Source organism: Podarcis muralis, chromosome 14 (assembly GCF_964188315.1).
Source record: "Podarcis muralis chromosome 14, rPodMur119.hap1.1, whole genome shotgun sequence".
NCBI classification, from domain to species: Eukaryota; Metazoa; Chordata; class Lepidosauria; order Squamata; family Lacertidae; genus Podarcis; species Podarcis muralis.
In genome coordinates this window covers 17,756,648-17,773,335 of record NC_135668.1, presented here as the reverse complement: position 1 = coordinate 17,773,335, position 16,688 = coordinate 17,756,648, and the positions used below count along the sequence as shown (strand labels likewise).

At 46.5% G+C, this 16,688-nt stretch overlaps 1 protein-coding gene across 4 annotated transcripts in view; it reads right to left on the bottom strand.

Annotated features, from left to right (window-relative positions):
- Positions 1–2,504: 2,504 nt before the first annotated feature.
- Positions 2,505–16,688, bottom strand: part of SH3GL3 (SH3 domain containing GRB2 like 3, endophilin A3) — a 48,557-nt gene continuing 34,373 nt past the window's right edge. For 2 of the 4 annotated variants that reach the window (XM_028706578.2, XM_028706579.2), the window contains 6 exons: positions 14,108–14,251; positions 12,556–12,689; positions 10,880–11,038; positions 7,682–7,785; positions 6,609–6,736; positions 2,505–3,281 (listed from right to left, as the gene is read on the bottom strand). In XM_028706578.2, coding sequence (XP_028562411.1) covers positions 3,076–3,281; positions 6,609–6,736; positions 7,682–7,785; positions 10,880–11,038; positions 12,556–12,689; positions 14,108–14,251 — 875 coding nt within the window. In that variant the 3' untranslated portion in view covers positions 2,505–3,075. The remainder of the gene's footprint in view (positions 3,282–6,608; positions 6,737–7,681; positions 7,786–10,879; positions 11,039–12,555; positions 12,690–14,107; positions 14,252–16,688) is intronic. The other 2 variants (XM_028706580.2, XM_028706581.2) reach the window with 1 other exon arrangement.

Here is a 16,688-nt window from a genome sequence, read left to right as displayed (position 1 = left end):
ATTAACATATGTACAGTGGTACCTCGCAAGACGAATGCCTCGCAAGACGGAAAACTCGCAAGATGAAAGGGTTTTTTGTTTTTTGAGCTGCTTCGCAGGACGATTTTCCCTATGAGCTTGCTTTGCAAGACGGAAACGTCTTGCAAGTTTGTTTCCTTTTTCTTAACACCGTTAATGCAGTTGCGACTTGACTTCGAGGAGCAACTCATAGCACGCGGTGTGGTAGCCTTTTTTGAGGTTTTTGAAGACTTTGGTGATTTTTGAAGCTTTTCCAAAACTTTTCCGACCCCGTGCTTCGCAAGACGAAAAGAATCGCAAGACGACAAAACTCGCGGAACGAATTAATTTCGTCTTGCGAGGCACCACAGTAATACCTTAAACTGTGGGCAGTAAACTTGATTGAGGCTGTGTAAGGGCATCTTATGTAAATGAACAGGGGTGCTACCTACACCCACACGCAGCAGCATATCTGCCCTGTGTACCCCCTCCCCCAACTGCTTCTCTCAATTAACTAAATCCACGGTCTTCCCTTTAGAGTTATTTCTCAATGGCTCCTCTGGGCAACCTGCCCCAGTCTCTCATCTCTCTTCCCTCCAGCACTGCAGCAACAGTTCTCATAACATAACATCACCATCATTTGACTGTTACTACACTGTGTTTGCTTGGCTGCAAACTGCTGCATGACGACAGCCTTACCTTTTTATTATATGCAAGATATAAACACACAGAATAACTCTTCTCTGACCTGCCTTCTGCTTGTTTTATTATAAATATAGCAAATGGGGGGGGGGGGGAGATTAGTAGAGCATGAACAACTGATGCAAGGCTGCGTGTGTTCAGAAAAGGTCACAGCTGGGGCACCATTGAGGTCAACTGGGATTCCCTTTCAGCAATAATGCCAAATCAAGGGGAATAGCTATAGCCCAGCAGATTGTTAGACTCCATCCCTACCCCTGGGGTGGGGGTTGGAATGAAGAGAAGGGGAAGCAAAAGCTCAAGTAACATAGTGGAAACCAGTACAGTATTCTAAGAGGTAAATCTGTATATACACCTAACCGCCCCTGCAAAGTGACTGAGCAGATTAAAATAATAATAATAATTAATAATAATAATAATTAATAATAATAAATTATACCCTGCCCATCTGGCTGGGTTTCCCCAGCCACTCTGGGTGGCGCCCAACAAAATATCAAAAATACAATAAAACATCAAATATTAAAAACTTCCCTAAACTGGGTTGCCTTCAGATTTCTTCTAAAAGTCAGATAGTTGTTTATTTCCTTGACATCTGATGGGAGGGCATTCCACAGGGCAGGCGCCATTACCGAGAAGACCCTCTGCATGGTTCCCTGTAACCTTCTCGTAGTGAGGGCACCACCAGAAGGCCCTCAAAGCTGGACCTCAGTGTCTAGGCTGAACGATGAGGGTGGAGACACTCCTTCAGGTATACTGGGCCGAGGCCGTTTAGGGCTTTAAAGGTCAGCGCCAACACTTTGAATTGTGCTCGGAAACGTACTGGGAGCCAACGAAGATCTTTCAGGTCTGGTGTTATATGGTCTCGGTGGCCACTCCCAGTCACCAGTCTAGCTGCTGCATTCTGGATTAACTGCAGTTCCGAGTCACCTTCAAAGGTAGCCCCACACAGAGCACATTGCAGTAGTCCAAGCGGGAGATTTAACTAGAGCATGCACCACTCTAGCAAGACAGTCTGCGAGCAGGTAGGGTCTCAGCCTGCGTACCAGGTGGAGCTGGTAGACAGCTGCCTTGGACACAGAATTAACCTGCGCCTCCATGGACAGCTGTGAGTCCAAAATAACTCCCAGGCTGCGCACCTGGTCCTTCAGGGGTACAGTTACCCCATTCAGGATCAGGGAGTCCTCCACACCAGCCTGCCCCCTGTCCCCCAAAAACAGTACTTCTGTCTTGTCAGGATTCAACCTCAATCCATTACAGATATTCAATATTGGGCTATACTACAAAAAGGCTGAGGGTTGTAGGTAATAAAAGCTATGAATTGAACTTGATATGCCCTGCAACACAAACTGAAGTAGGAAATAGCATCCAACTCAACTAGTAGATGCCAATTATGAATACAATATACAATGAAACAGGAGCTGAGTTTACGTAACCACAAAAGCCACCCGTTCTCACTGTTTCTGCAATATATTTAATTTCAGTGAGCAAGACTCTCCCGGCTTCAGCAGAGAGGGAGAGCTGCGCAGCGCCCCTTCAGCCAAGCGGGAGGAGAAATGGAAGGGGCTCCATTTCTCCTGCCGCTTCGCTGAAGGAGCGCTGAGCAGAGAGGGGGAGATTTTTTTTTCTTGTTCTCCCCCTCTAAAGCAAGGTGCATCCTATAGAGCGAAAAATACAGTATGTTTTAACTTTTTCCTAACAGCATCAGTACCCTCTTAGGAAACTGAAGTACAGTTACATGTGGATTATAGACCTCAGAAATTATTGGCAACTAGAACCAGAACGCCACAAGTTCCAAGACACAGTAAATGCACATTTCCCACAACAGTGTTTATTACATTTGGTCAATGGAGAATCAATTTAGCTGTGACATTGACTTGGCTTTTTTGTTCGGGTACAGCGCACAACAGGTATTAGCTTTTCACAGTTAAGTTGAATGTAACAAAGGTAGCTCACTGAGAACTAGCTCTTACTCACAGCAGCTTCAAAAATTGTGCCCACGAGTAAATTCACTGCAGGTAAATGGAAGTTTCCGACATCATGCGAGGAAGTAAATGCACTTGGGAAGCAACAGTTGATCTATCAGTAAACGTGTACAGATCTTCAAGGCACAAAGCAAGGAATTAGGTCAGGGAAATCTGTGTGTGTTTATTTAACAAAAGGGGAGGATTTTTTTATACGAGATATATATATATATATGTACAAACTACATGAATACAAAATAAATATTTTTTTTTTTTAAAGACACATACAAAAAAGTCAGTAAGTTGGTCAAAAGAACAAGGCTTTCGTAGAATGCCACACAAATGAAAAGCCACTTTGGGGGGAAAGACTTCTTTTCACTGACGGAAAAAATGCATTTGTGACGTGAGGATGGCAGGCTCACTGAGGCAATGGCACCACAACCTCCACGTAATTGATGGGGAAGAAGCCCGATTCGCCATTCAACATGCCTTCAAACCAGTTCTCATCGATCTGATTGGTCAGCGTGATGACGTCGCCTTCCTTAAATCCAAGCTCACCTTCGTTTTCTGGCTCAAAGTCATATAAAGCTTGGCAGCAAGGCTGGTCCATATGTGATGAAGAACCTGCCCAGAGACACACGAGAGAGCAATTTTTAACCTGACGCTCTGTAGATTTTGCCCAAGATTATTCATGACCAATTAAAACGAAATTAACCCATTGTTGTAGTAGTATTATGCCGACTCGGCAGAAGGCTACTTCCTATGTTCATAGCAAGTCAATGTAGGAAGCTGATTTATACCAAATCGGACCCATCAGTTCAAATAATAATAATAATAATAATAATAATAATAATAATAATAATAATAAATTTATACCCCGCCCACCTGGCTGGGCTTCCCCAGCCACTCTGGGCAGCTTCCAAAAAATATTAAAATGCTGTAATACATCAAACATTAAAAGCTTCCCTAAACAGGGCTGCCTTCAGATGTCTTCAAAAAGTCTGGTAGTTGCTGTTCTCTTTGACATCTGGGGGGAGGGCATTCCATAGGGAGGGCGCCACTACCGAGAAGGCCCTCTGCCTAGTTCCCTGTAACTTGGCTTCTCGCAGCGAGGGAACCGTCAAAAGGCCCTTGGCGCTGGACCTCAGTGTCCGGGCTGAACGATGGGGGTGGAGACGCTCCTTCAGGTATACTGGGCCGAGGCCGTTTAGGGCTTTAAAGGTCAGCACCAACACTTTGAATTGTGCTCGGAAACATACTGGGAGCCAATGTAGGTCTTTCAAGACCGGCGTTATGTGGTCTCGGCGGCCGCTCCCAGTACTGTCTCAGTCCTGTCTACTCCGACTGGCAGCCGCTCTCCAAGATTTCAGGCAGGAGTCTCTCCCAATACCTTAAGGATCACCTCTCCCCATATGAACCGACCCAGACCCTCTGCATGTCATCTGAGGCCCTTCTCTATGTCCTCCATCCCAAAGAGGTTTGGAGGGTGGCCACAAGAGAATGTGTCTTTTCTGGGATGGCTCCCTGATTGTGGAATGCTCTCCCCAGAGAGGCTTGCCTGCCACCATCATTACACGTTGTCAGGTGCTGTTGCGGTTGCTCGAGAGTAACCAGGCAGGACTCCAACCTGTCTTTTACAGGTTTTATTTTGGTGCAAACTATTTACAGTGAAGAGCGTGATAAGTTCATGTCTGGCTCAATCGCTGGCAGAGTCTGGGAGTGGTCTGTTTTTGTACCTCCCCCAACATAAAAGTTTCGTCACCCCCAGCCTTTTCCGCCTCTCCCTGCGCCGCAGACTACTGCGCTTGATGGGCCAGTAGTAGCAAGGGCGTGCTTCCCTCCTCTCCGGCTGGCTCAGGCGCGGTGTTAAGGCTCTTACTAGCATCCTCTGGTCCTTGCACCTCCTCTCCACTGGAGGTGGGGCTTTCCTCCTCGCCGGAACTGCTTCACAAGATTTTCAGGGGCTCCCTGTAACACAACTGCCCTTCTATCTCTCGCCTCTGAGCCAATGGCAGTTCCCTGACACACGTCTTTAGGCACCAAGCAAAAACATTCCTCATTACCCATGCCTATGGCTATTAAATAATCTATGGCCTGTGGAAGTGTGGGAAGACTGTTGTGACTATTTTATTATAAGGCTGTCTGTCAGTATGCTTTTTATTATGTCTTTATCGATGTTCTCAAGGCTTTCTTTCCAGCTGGAACTCAGTTCCGGCACCTCTCAGATGGGCACCGTTGCCATTACAGCCAAACCTCCGTTGTTGAACGGAATCGGTTCCGGAAGACCATTTGACTTCTGAAACGTTTGACAACCGAGGCGTGGCTTCCAATTGGTTGAAGAACTTCTTGCATTCAAGCGGAAGCCGCGTCGGATGTTTGGGTTCCAAAAAAAGTTCCAAAACCGGAGCATTTACTTCCGGGTTTTTGGCATTCGGGAGCTGAAACGTTCGAAAATGGAGCCGGTTGAGAACTGAGGTTTGACTGTATAAGAGAACAAGGGAGGCGTTCGTGGTGAGTTCTGTCACCTCTTTTTCTAGAAAAATAGCACTGGGTATTCTGTAATGTGTTTTTAATGTTGTACACCACCCTGGGATCTGATGATGATGATGATAATTAATAATAAGAGAGCCAGTGTGGTGTAGTGGTTAAGAGCGGTGGACTCGTAATCTGGTGAACTGGGTTCGCGTCTCCGCTCCTCCACATGCAGCTGCTGGGTGACTTTGGGCTAGTCACACTTCTCTGAAGTCTCTCAGCCTCACTCACCTCACAGAGTGTTTGTTGTGGGGGAGGAAGGGAAAGGAGAATGTTAGCTGCTTTGAGACTCCTTTGGGTAGTGATAAAGCGGGATATCAAATCCAATAACACAATTGTAGAGGACTGACGGTGGCTACTAGCCATGAAAGCTACAATCTGCCTCCACAGTTAGAGGCACCAATGCTTCTGAATAGCAGTAGCTGGAAAACACAGGAAGGGAGAGAGCTCTTGTGCTTGAATCCTGCCAGAGACGTGTTGTTGGCCACTGTATGAACAGGCTGCTGGACTACATGGGCCACTGGCCTGATCCTCTTCTGCTCTTACGTATCTGGAGATGACAGGGATTGAACCAAGGACCTTTGCTATTTGAGACAGGTGCCTTAACACTGAGTTACAGCTCTTCCCCCATTGGTGCACAATGGCTGGACAACTGGAGCCCACAGGGGGTGGGCAAAGAGAAGTGCTCTTTAATGCAAGGAGGAAACTTTTAGGGCACATCCACACCATACATTTCAAACATATCCAACGTATATTTAAAGAAGTTGACTCGCCCAAAGAATCCAGGGAACTGTAGTTTGTGAAAGGTGCTGGGAAATGTAGCCCCTTAATGGAGAAACTACATCTCCCAGGGTTCGGGGGGGGGGGTCATGTGTGTTGGATTTACTTTAAATGTACAGTGGTACCTCTGATTACGCACTTAATTCGTTCCAGAGGTCCGTTCTTAACCTGAAACTGTTCTTAACCTGAAGCACCACTTTAGCTAATGGGGCCTCCCACTGCTGCCGTGCCACCGGAGCATGATTTCTGTTCTCATCCTGAAGCAAAGTTCTTAACCCGAGGTAATATTTCTGGGTTGGCAGAGTCTGTAACCTGAAGCATATGTAACCTGAAGCATATGTAACCTGAGGTACCACTGTATTGTGTGGGTCTGCCTCTACAACCAGAGCATGTTGGTTCCTAAGTGATAATGTGGGGCATATTTTCAGGAAGGGGACAAGGAGCAAATTTAGTAGAGAAATGTTACTGCAGGCAGACTGTCTATGTAGGTCATTAGAAAAGGGAATGAAGGCAATTTATACCTTAGCCCAGAATGAAGTCAAAGGAAGGATACATTCATTTAGCAAGTTTTCATCTGCTACACATGAAGAGCTCCCAACTTAGTTTTGAGGGTTGCCAGTTTCACAAAGGCATGCTCACCTGTGGATTTTATCGATGGACTGAATGAAATCCCATTGTGCTGCTGACCGTTGCTAATTTCAAGAGGTGTCCTTATCACCGGCTTTGGCTTGAATTCTCGTCTTGGACGACTTGATGCTATGTTTATCCTGCAAACAGAGAAGTCAAGGGTCAAAACTCTATGACCCTGGAAGATGCAGAGAGCCACAGCTGGCAGTGTTTAAAGCAGGGGTGGGCAATCTTTGGCTCGCCAGATGTTGATGAATATGCCTCCCATCAGCCCCAGTAAGCAGGTCTAGTAGTCAAGACTAGGGATGGGGGATGGATTCAATTTAGTTTGAATCCACAGCCAAATTTATCAGATTTGCACTTTCTGAAACATTATGGGAACTGAAGCACCGCCACCCTTTGAAAATCTCAATTATCTGAATTTTAAGATGCAGTTCACCTACCAAAATGCTCACAAGAATGCATACATAGTGGTACCTTGGTTGTCGAACTTAATCCATTCTGGGAGTCCGTTCAACTCCTAGAATGATTCAAAAACCAAGGTGCGGTTTCTGATTGGCTGCAGGAGCTTCCTGCACTCAGTTGGAAGCCGTGGAAGTTGTGTCAGACGTTTGACTTCCAAGAAACATCCGCAAACCGGAACACTCATTTCGGGTTTGCGGCGTTCAGGAGCCAAAACATCTGAGTACCAAGGTGTTTGATAACCAAGGTATGACTGTATTAGGGAAAGTGTGCATTAAAATGAATATACTAGTAAATCTAACATACAAAAATGCAGTTAGGAGAAATGGCTCGGGAAAATGTGTACATTAGTCAATGCGGCATACATAAATGTGTTGATTAGGAGGAAGTGGCAAGAAAATGCTGAAGAATTTTCATGAGGATTAAATATCTCAAATTGCTGCAGAAATGTGAAGAACTGGATTGAAGACGGGAAAAAGGAGGAATCAAGAAAACTGAAATGGACCGTCCCTTCCATCCCTGTCAAGACTGATGGGAGTTGTAGTCCAACAACCTACAGAGGACGAAAGGCTCCCCATTCCTGGTTTTAAGATGAACCAGAGGTAACCTAGAGTTATTCTTACCTGTTTTGTAGCTTGCTCTGCAGATCTTCTAGAATCTCTGTAGACTGCTTATGATACTCTACTGCAGCTTCTACAAAGACTAGCAACTGGCTCACTTGCTCTATCTGAAAAGGAGGCAATGGAAAGGGAATTTACATAACGGGCTTTGCACGATGTTCCCAAATCTGAATACACAAAAAGGGGCTTGCATTGCATGACCAGGAAAAAGGGGCACCCAGCAGCCATTATTGTTGTAGAAGACCCTAGAGCAGCCTTTGCCAACCCGGTGCCCTCCAGATGTTTGGGATAACTCCCATCAGCCTTAGCCAGCACAGTTGTTGTACAAAAAAATCTGGAGGGTGCCAAGCTGGCCTAAAGAAAGGGAGGGCGCAAGGAGTAAGAACTGCTGAAAGTAGGCAAGAGATTGATGGTACAAAAAAGGTTGCCACAATGTGCTTCCACACTGGTTCTTTGGAAGCATTAATATTAATAATATTTGTTGTTGTTGTTTAGTCGTGTCCGACTCTTCGTGACCCCATGGACCAGAGCACGCCAGGCACTTCTGTCTTCTACTGCCTCCCGCAGTTTGGTCAAACTCATGCTGGTAGCTTCGAGAACACTATCCAACCATCTCATCCTCTGCCGTCCCCTTCTCCTTGTGCCCTCCAACTTTCCCAACATCAGGGTCTTTTCCAGGGAGTCTTCTCTTCTCATGAGGTGGCCAAAGTATTGGAGTCTCAGCTTCAGGATCTGTCCTTCCAATGAGCACTCTGGGCTGATTTCCTTCAGAATGGATAGGTTTGATCTTCTTGCAGTCCATGGGACTCTCAAGAGTCTCCTCCAGCACCAGAATTCCAAAGCATCAATTCTTCGGCAATCAGCCTTCTTTATGGTCCAGCTCTCACTTCCATACATCACTAATTAATATTATTTAATGCATATTAATATTAATATTATTTACTGCATTTATGAACCTCTTCCCACGAGACATCCTGAAGTGATTTGCAATGAAGCAACATACACAAAGCCGTCACATGTAAAAAATTAAAACAGTTGCATAATTAAAAACCATTATACAAAATAAAAACAGTTGAAAAACATGAAACCAATTCCATCAAGGCAAGCCAGAAGCATCATCAGAGTCCAAGGCCACATTCCAGACAGGTCATAACACTCAAGGAGGATGCAAAGCAGAGCTGAAAGGGCGTGTGGCCTGGAGAGAGTTCCAGGGGCCAGAATGAGAGACCTGGGGGCCACATTTGGCCCAGAGGCCTGAGGTTCACCATCCCAGGTGTAGACAAACCTGAGCTCGGGGAATCAATAGTCAGATTCAGCATAAGGCATTTTATCAGTGCTCCTGTCAGTGGTAAAGATGGAGCTCTCAGGATGTGCTGTGTCTTACCAGAGAAACCCGGAAATTGTTTCTTAGTAAACCACACACGGGGAACTCTGTGATAACCCTCACTTCTCTCACCAGGTGGCAGCCTTTCTAAAGCAATACAAAGAACAAAAACACAGCCGTTTGTCTTTGTTTTAAAGCTGCCATTAGCCATCAACATAAAGCATAGGTGATTTTAAAGAAACAGACAGGGGCAGGCAAAGGCCTACCGTTTCCTCTCTACTACAATATAGGACAGGGATTGCCAGACTTTTTTGGATTCATGGGCACATTTGGAATTTTGAAAGGATGGTCACATCCACACCATTTAGGCCCCATCCTGCATAATATATTAAAAGTGGTATCATACCACTAGTAAACAGGGGCTGGGAGTTGTTAGGAGACTCCTATTCCCCTCAGAGAACTACAATTCCCAGAATCCCTTGGGAAGAGGCGCTGGCTGTTTAATCACTCAGAAAATTATAGCTCTGTGGGGGAGACACAGGAGTCTCCCAGCAACTCTCAGCAGACTACAATTCCCAGAATTCTTTGCACAAAGCCATGAGTGTTAAAGCGGTATGGTGCCGATTTAAATGTGCCGTGCCACGGTGCCATAACACAACAGGTAATGCAATGTAAAAGGAATGCCAGAAATCAGGGCAGAAGTGGCAGCTAGCATTATAACCAGGAAAATTAACACATTAAACCTCATACAGTGGTACCTCGGGTTAAGTACTTAATTCGTTCCGGAGGTCCGTTCTTAACCTGAAACTGTTCTTAACCTGAAGCACCACTTTAGCTAATGGGGCCTCCTGCTGCTGCTGCGCCACCAGAGCACAATTTCTGTTCTCATCCTGAAGCAAAGTTCTTAACCTGAAGCACTATTTCTGGGATAGCGGAGTGTGTAACCTGAAGCGTATGTAACCTGAAGCACCACTGTATCTAATGGCAACCAAATGGTTTGATAAAATGTTATTAGCTGTCTTTTTTTAGATATTTAAATGCTTAAAATATGTTGGTTTACGATTTTGACATTTGCCGCCCTTGGGCTCCTCTAGGAGTAAAGGCAGGATACAAATATACCAAACAAACAAACTATAAACGAAACCTTCTCTATAACAATTAAGGATCAGGAGAATGTATTATAGCAGAGCACTGAATGAGTCTGGTACTATGGTTGTTTTTCATTATGTGCTCTGGGATTGTAAACATCAAGATCAAGATAATACACGCCCGCTTTTGCGCCACTGTTTACACATCTCTTTTGTATAGAGTTTGTGACTGTATGGCTTAAAAACCTTGATTGTAAAAGGTAAAGGTAAAGTTAAATGATCCCTGGACGGTTAAGTCCAGTCAAAGGTGACAATGGGGTTGTGGCGCTCATCTCGCTTTCAGGCCGAGGGAGCAGGCGTTTGTCCACAGACAGCTTTCTGGGCTATGTGGCCAGCAGGACTAAATTCCTTCTGGCACAATGGGACACTGTGACAGAAGCCAGAGCGCATAGAAATGCCATTTACCTTCCCGCCGCAGCGGTACCTATTTATCTACTCACACTGGTGTGCTTTTGAACTGCTAGGTTGGCAGGAGCTGGGACAGAGCAATGGGAGCTCACCTCATTGTGGGGATTCGAACCATCAACCTTCCGATCAGCAAGCCCAGGAGGCTCAGTGGTTAAACCACAGTGCCCCCCGCATCCTACCTTGATTACACACACACACACACACACACACACACACACACACACTAGTAGTTAGGACACTGCAACCACATGGAATGTACACAAACACACCAAATCAGTCCTTGCACTCTCAAAGACCTTAAAATCAGCAAGAGGGTCTTACATCATTTTCTAAAAAGTTGAACATGCTCCTCTCTGCCAGTTCTTTGGATTCTTCGAACTTTTCCACAGCTTGCTTAACCTCCTCATCTGGTATCTTCCCTAGACGCTTCTTTTTGTAATCGTAATCTAAACGCCGGCCTTCTAGTTTCTTCAGGTGGTGCTGTGTTCAAAACAAAAAGAAATCCAATTGCTAAGAATCCAAATGGCAAGGAGCCCCAAATGACGTTTTGCAAGCATGTTTCACTTAAAGACGACATTATGCTGATTTATGCACCTAGGGAAAGTCCCGTGGGATGTCAGCCAAAAAACAAACACCCCTCAACCAAAGAAACAACCCAGCATCTGTGAACACTCCAAATATTACACAGCAATAAATCCTTTCATGCAGGACACTTCACTCAATGTGGAGGGGGGGGGAACCTTTAGACTCCCCGAATGAGAAGCAAGCGACTGCCAAAATATGGTTTCACTTTGCATCCTGGCTTTCAGTCAAGTTCTGAATTTTTTATTATTATTCTGACTGCAATGTGGGAGTTAACACAAGAGAGATCATGATAAACCATGGTTAGCACAAGAGACATAATGCTAAACCATGGTTGCATTTGAATATGAAAAGCGGGGGGGGGGGGGGGAGGAGCCGTGATCCTCCAGATGGTGTTGGATTGCCAACCGCCATCAGCTACAAAGAGGAGCAGAGGAAACTGGAGAGGCTTAGCAGGAAGAAAAGCAAACCCTGGTTCTATCGGGTTTTTCTACAGCTATTTTATCTCTCCTTCAGCAGCTAATTTTCTCAATGGGTGGGAGGGGGAGAAACAGGGTTCATTCACACTTTTCCTTACCCCATGTCTAGAAAGCATGCATCCAAGCACTTTTGCCTTTCCCCTGGAAAACTTGCCCTTTAGTGCTGAATCGGAGAAAACTTGAACCTGGAGAAAACCCGACTGACATTTGCTCCCATTCAGCAGTAAACAGTGGGTTTTCCTGGGGGAAAGCAGCAAGGAAAGTGGAAGTGTAAATGAGCCTGTAGGGGAAATTACTGTATTTTTTACTCTATAAGACACACTTTTTCCCTCCTAAAAAGTAAGGGGAAATGTGTGTGCGTCTTATGGAGCGAATGCAGGCTATGCAGCTATCCCAGAAGCCAGAACAGCAAGAGGGATTGCTGCTTTCACTGCGCAGCGATCCCTCTTGCTGTTCTGGCTTCTGAGATTCAGAATATTTTTTTTCTTGTTTTCCTCCTCCAAAAACTAGGTGCGTCTCGTGGTCTGGTGCGTCTTATAGAGCGAAAAATATGGTAGCTGCTAATAACCTAGCTTTCCCCAAAGCTGCTAACCATGGTTTCCCATTTCATCCAAACCAGGAAACGATAGCTATCGGAAGACTTCCTGGTTTGTTTACTTGCTTGTGCGAAGAGAGGGGTGAAGGGATTGCTAATATTTTACAGTGGTTGGGAGGGGGAGAACAGGGATGATTAGGTGCTGTGGACAGAGAAGCCCCGCTAAGGCTCTGAGAGGGAAGATGTTCCCATTGCTCCAAACCAAAACAGAGCTACAGCAGAATTAGAGATGCTCACGGTAGAAGTTCGGAGACACTTTGTGAAATTTCTCAAGGGATTAATGCACCGCACCTCCTGGCACATTTGAAAAGGCAAAACGTGCAAGCCAGAAATAAACTCACCCCAATCTCTTTTAAATCCTTGTCTTGCAACAGCTGAAGAGGATCGATGAAGTTTTGCTTGACGTTGATGTCCAGAGAGTCTTTCACTTCGCCCATCAGCTTCATGCTCTCCCCCGAATCGATTAGGGCAGTGCCTTGTAGGGAAGAAGCAGCACTCATTAAATCAAATTAGTACCATATGTGGTGTAGAAGAGGGCAAAAACCCAACAACCTAGGTATTAAAACCATATGCTCCATTGTCACCCTCCGTTCTCATAAATATGAACAGCTTTCCAATCCCCTGTATTTTCCCCTGGTATTCCCCTGTCCTCGTGTTGTAGGCAGGAACAGTTCACAAACCAAGCCCCCCCCCCCCTTTACCTTTTTGGTGGTGGGGCCACCTTCTGTTTTTAGAAAGCCATAGGTAAAGGTACCCCTGCCCGTACGGGCCAGTCTTGACAGACTCTAGGGTTGTGCGCCCATCTCACTCAAGAGGCCGAGGGCCAGCGCTGTCCGCAGACACTTCCGGGTCACGTGGCCAGCGTGACATCGCTGCTCTGGCGAGCCAGAGCCGCACATGGAAACGCCGTTTACCTTCCCGCTAGTAAGCGGTCCCTATTTATCTACTTGCACGCGGGGGTGCTTTCGAACTGCTAGGTTGGCAGGCGCTGGGACCGAACGACGGGAGCGCACCCCGCCGCGGGGATTCGAACCGCCAACTTTTCGATCGGCAAGCCCTAGGCGCTGAGGCTTTTACCCACAGCGCCACCCGCATCCCTTAGAAAGCCATAGGCAGGGCTTTATTTCAGCCTTCAGCGGAACTCAGTTCTGGCACCTCTCAAGTGGGCACCATTGCCATTATAAGAGAACATGGTCAGGGGAGGAGGAAGGGGGCAGAGGGGGCAGTATGCCCGGGGTGCCACTCTGAGAGGGGTGACAAGATGGCCCCTACCTCCCCCCAGCTGTAGAGCGGCCGAGGGTGCCCGCAGTCTGTATGGCTGCCGCTCTCACACACTGTCCGTACAGGCTCCCTCTCACACAGCGACCGTATGGGCTGCTGCGCATGAGCAGTCCGTATGGAATGCTGCTTGTACGGGTTGCCGCACATGCGCACTTTGTACGAGCGTCGCTGTGCAAGCGGCAGCCCTTACAGACTGCACATGTGTGGCATTCTGTACAAAGCGCGCACACGCGGGAAGCCGCACATGCACAGTCCATACGGGCTGCGCTGCCCCAGGTGCCGGAGAGGGTTCCTCCGCCACTGAACATGGTGAGTTCCGGCACCTCTTTCTCTAGAAAAATAGGTGGGTGTGGTTTGGAGAAAATCACCTCACAGGCCTAATTATGTCTTCTGCCAGTCAGAGATTTTGCACTTTTAGAGGACCGTCTTGAGTATGGCAAATGCGTGAAATGTGTCTGCCTGTGTGAACTGTACTCTCTCATGTTCATTCTGTCTCAGCCTTGCCTCTCCTCCCTCTATTAGCTCCTCCACTGTAAGCTCCATGGGGCAGAGCCTGTCTTCCCCACAACCACATGCCAAGGCCACAGAAGCCACATAGCTGCAGAAGCTCACCAAATGCGGAGTCCTCTCCGAGTTCTCTCCCATATCGAAGCATACACTCTCCAAGCAGCCCTTCTGTCTGAGGGTACCCTGTGGCTTTCACTTGCCCTCGTATCTTGGACACGGTATTCAGCATTCCCAGCTTAGCTCTGTAGGCTTAAAACAACAACAACAAGCTCAGAGACATTGGTGAGGCATAAAAGGAATACCTAAATATCCGTTTGAAGAAAGACATATGTGCTTATTATCCCCACGTACTGGGGTAAAGAATCAGAAGTGTCGTGGCAAATTCAGAAGTGCAGGGTTCCTTCATGATAGCCACAGCCACACCACCTTCTAAGATTGTACAGCCATCTTATAATTATACCATCACCATAATACAGTGGTACCTCTGGTTGCAAACGGGATCTGTTCCGGAGGCCTTTTGCAACCTGAAAAGCCTTCAACCTGAAGCGCCGTATCTGGACAGGTGTGTGGTGTGATTTGGTGCTTATGCGCATGCACAAAGAGCAATTTAGTGCTTGTGCGCATGCGCAAGAGGCGAAACCCAGAAGTAACCCTTTCCGGGTCGCCGCGGGACGCAACCTGAAAAGATGTAACATGAAGCAAACATAACATGAGATATGACTGTAATGGGATGTGCATTGAAATGAACAATGCCAATTGCCAAGTGTTGCTTTCCAGCTAGTTCGACTATTTTATGCGCATGTACAGGAGCAAATGATTTGGGGTGATTAAGGTGTGTTTTCCTTGACATTCCACTGGACGTAACAGAACTTGCACACCATTCTCTTGAAACGGGAGCACCTTGTGTTTCCAGTGTTCCAAAACGTTTAGCTTTGGAACATGCAGAACAACTCTTCAGTGCTCTTGCACCTTATCTAAAGTGATCCTAGGAGCCAATCCTCAGTGGCTGTCAGGAGGCAGAGGAACCAACCCCTACGGCAGGTTGCCAGGAACGGATAAGACAAGGAAAAGTCCTTACCATCTGCTTTTTATTCAATATTTACAGAGAGAGGCTTAGGAATGCAGCCTCTTGGAATAATGGCGTTGTCCCGAGTAAATCTCCACGCCCCTTCTCTCCCACTTCCTCGTTCGTCATCTCTTCTATGGGTGGCACTGAGGGCCCTTTGCTTCTGAGTTCTTTGCTCTCCTACTTTTAAGGCTCGCCAGGTTCGGGGAGATGGTGGGTCTGGAACGCTTTCTAGCGATAACGTGTCAGCCAGCTGCTGCTCTGGCCCTGGCTCCTCCTCCTCTCCCATTATTTCCCAACTTTCCCCCTCATCTTCCTCTGAGCTGTGACCTCCCTCAAACCCCTGTTGTAATTCTGTCTTCTTCTTCTCTGGAAGGGTCAGGCTGCGGAGGCGGCCTCCACCATTCCTGCTCTGACCAGTCCCTGTTATTGGCTGACTCACCCTCTTTTCACTCTGATTGGATTCAATCAAAGGATGAAATGACTTCTCGGTAGAAAACAACAATAACAACAACAACCCTCTCCTTTCATGCTGATTGGGTGGCTCAGGAATTATTATTATTAAATTATTATTATTATTTCATTATTAACATTTGAATTTATATACGGCCCTATACGCGTAGGTCTCAGGGCGGTTCACAGGATAAAATCAGAAAATAAAACCAAGTACGTAATCAAAATATAAATAATAACCCAATAAATACCACCCCCAGCTGAAAGCTGGGACCCTGCTGCAGAAATAGTACAGTGGTGCCTCGCAAGACGAAATTAATTCGTTCCGCGAGTTTTTTCGTCTTGCGATTTTTTTCGTCTTGCGAAGCATGGTTTCGGGAAAGTTTTGGAAAAGCTTCAAAAATCACCAGTCTTCAAAAACCTCAAAAAAGGCTACCACACCGCATGCTATGAGTTGCTCCTCGAAGTCAAGTCGCAACTGTATTAACGGTGTTAAGAAAAAGGAAACAAACTTGCAAGACGTTTCCGTCTTGCGAAGCAAGCCCATAGGGAAAATCGTCTTGCGAAGCAACTCAAAAAACCAAAAACCCTTTCGTCTTGCGAGTTTTTTGTCTTGCAAGGCATTCGTCTTGCGAGGTACCACTGTAATGAGTCTTTAGTCCTGGACCACTACACCTCTTGAAATAATACTACCTTACGTTATAAGAATATTGTTACTAGGACAACAACGCTGTCCTCTTTTATAAGAATATTATGCCTCTTAATGCCAGGTTCTGGGGATCAAGAGCAGGAGAGTGCAAAGCCATGGTTCTAAAAGCTGAGATTTACATGGAAATACTCTTCTCTAAGAATTACCTAGGGGAAGTGCAACATAAGGAGCAGAGGGGGCTGGCTTATATTATTCTAGTATTGGTTAGCAGGCAGTGGTTCTCGGAGATGTCTCTCCCACCACCTGCTACCCAAACCTTTTAACTATACACAGAGCCGTCTTTCCTATTGGGTTTACTGGCATGTTGCGCCAGGGCGCTGGCCTCTCAGGGGCGCCCCAGTGAGTGGGGGAGCTGTGCGGCTTTGCCGGACGCCTCCCCTTTCCCAGCTATGCCCCATCAACCATATGGCTGGCAGAAGAAGAAGAGTTTGGATTTGATATCCTGCCTTTCACTCCCT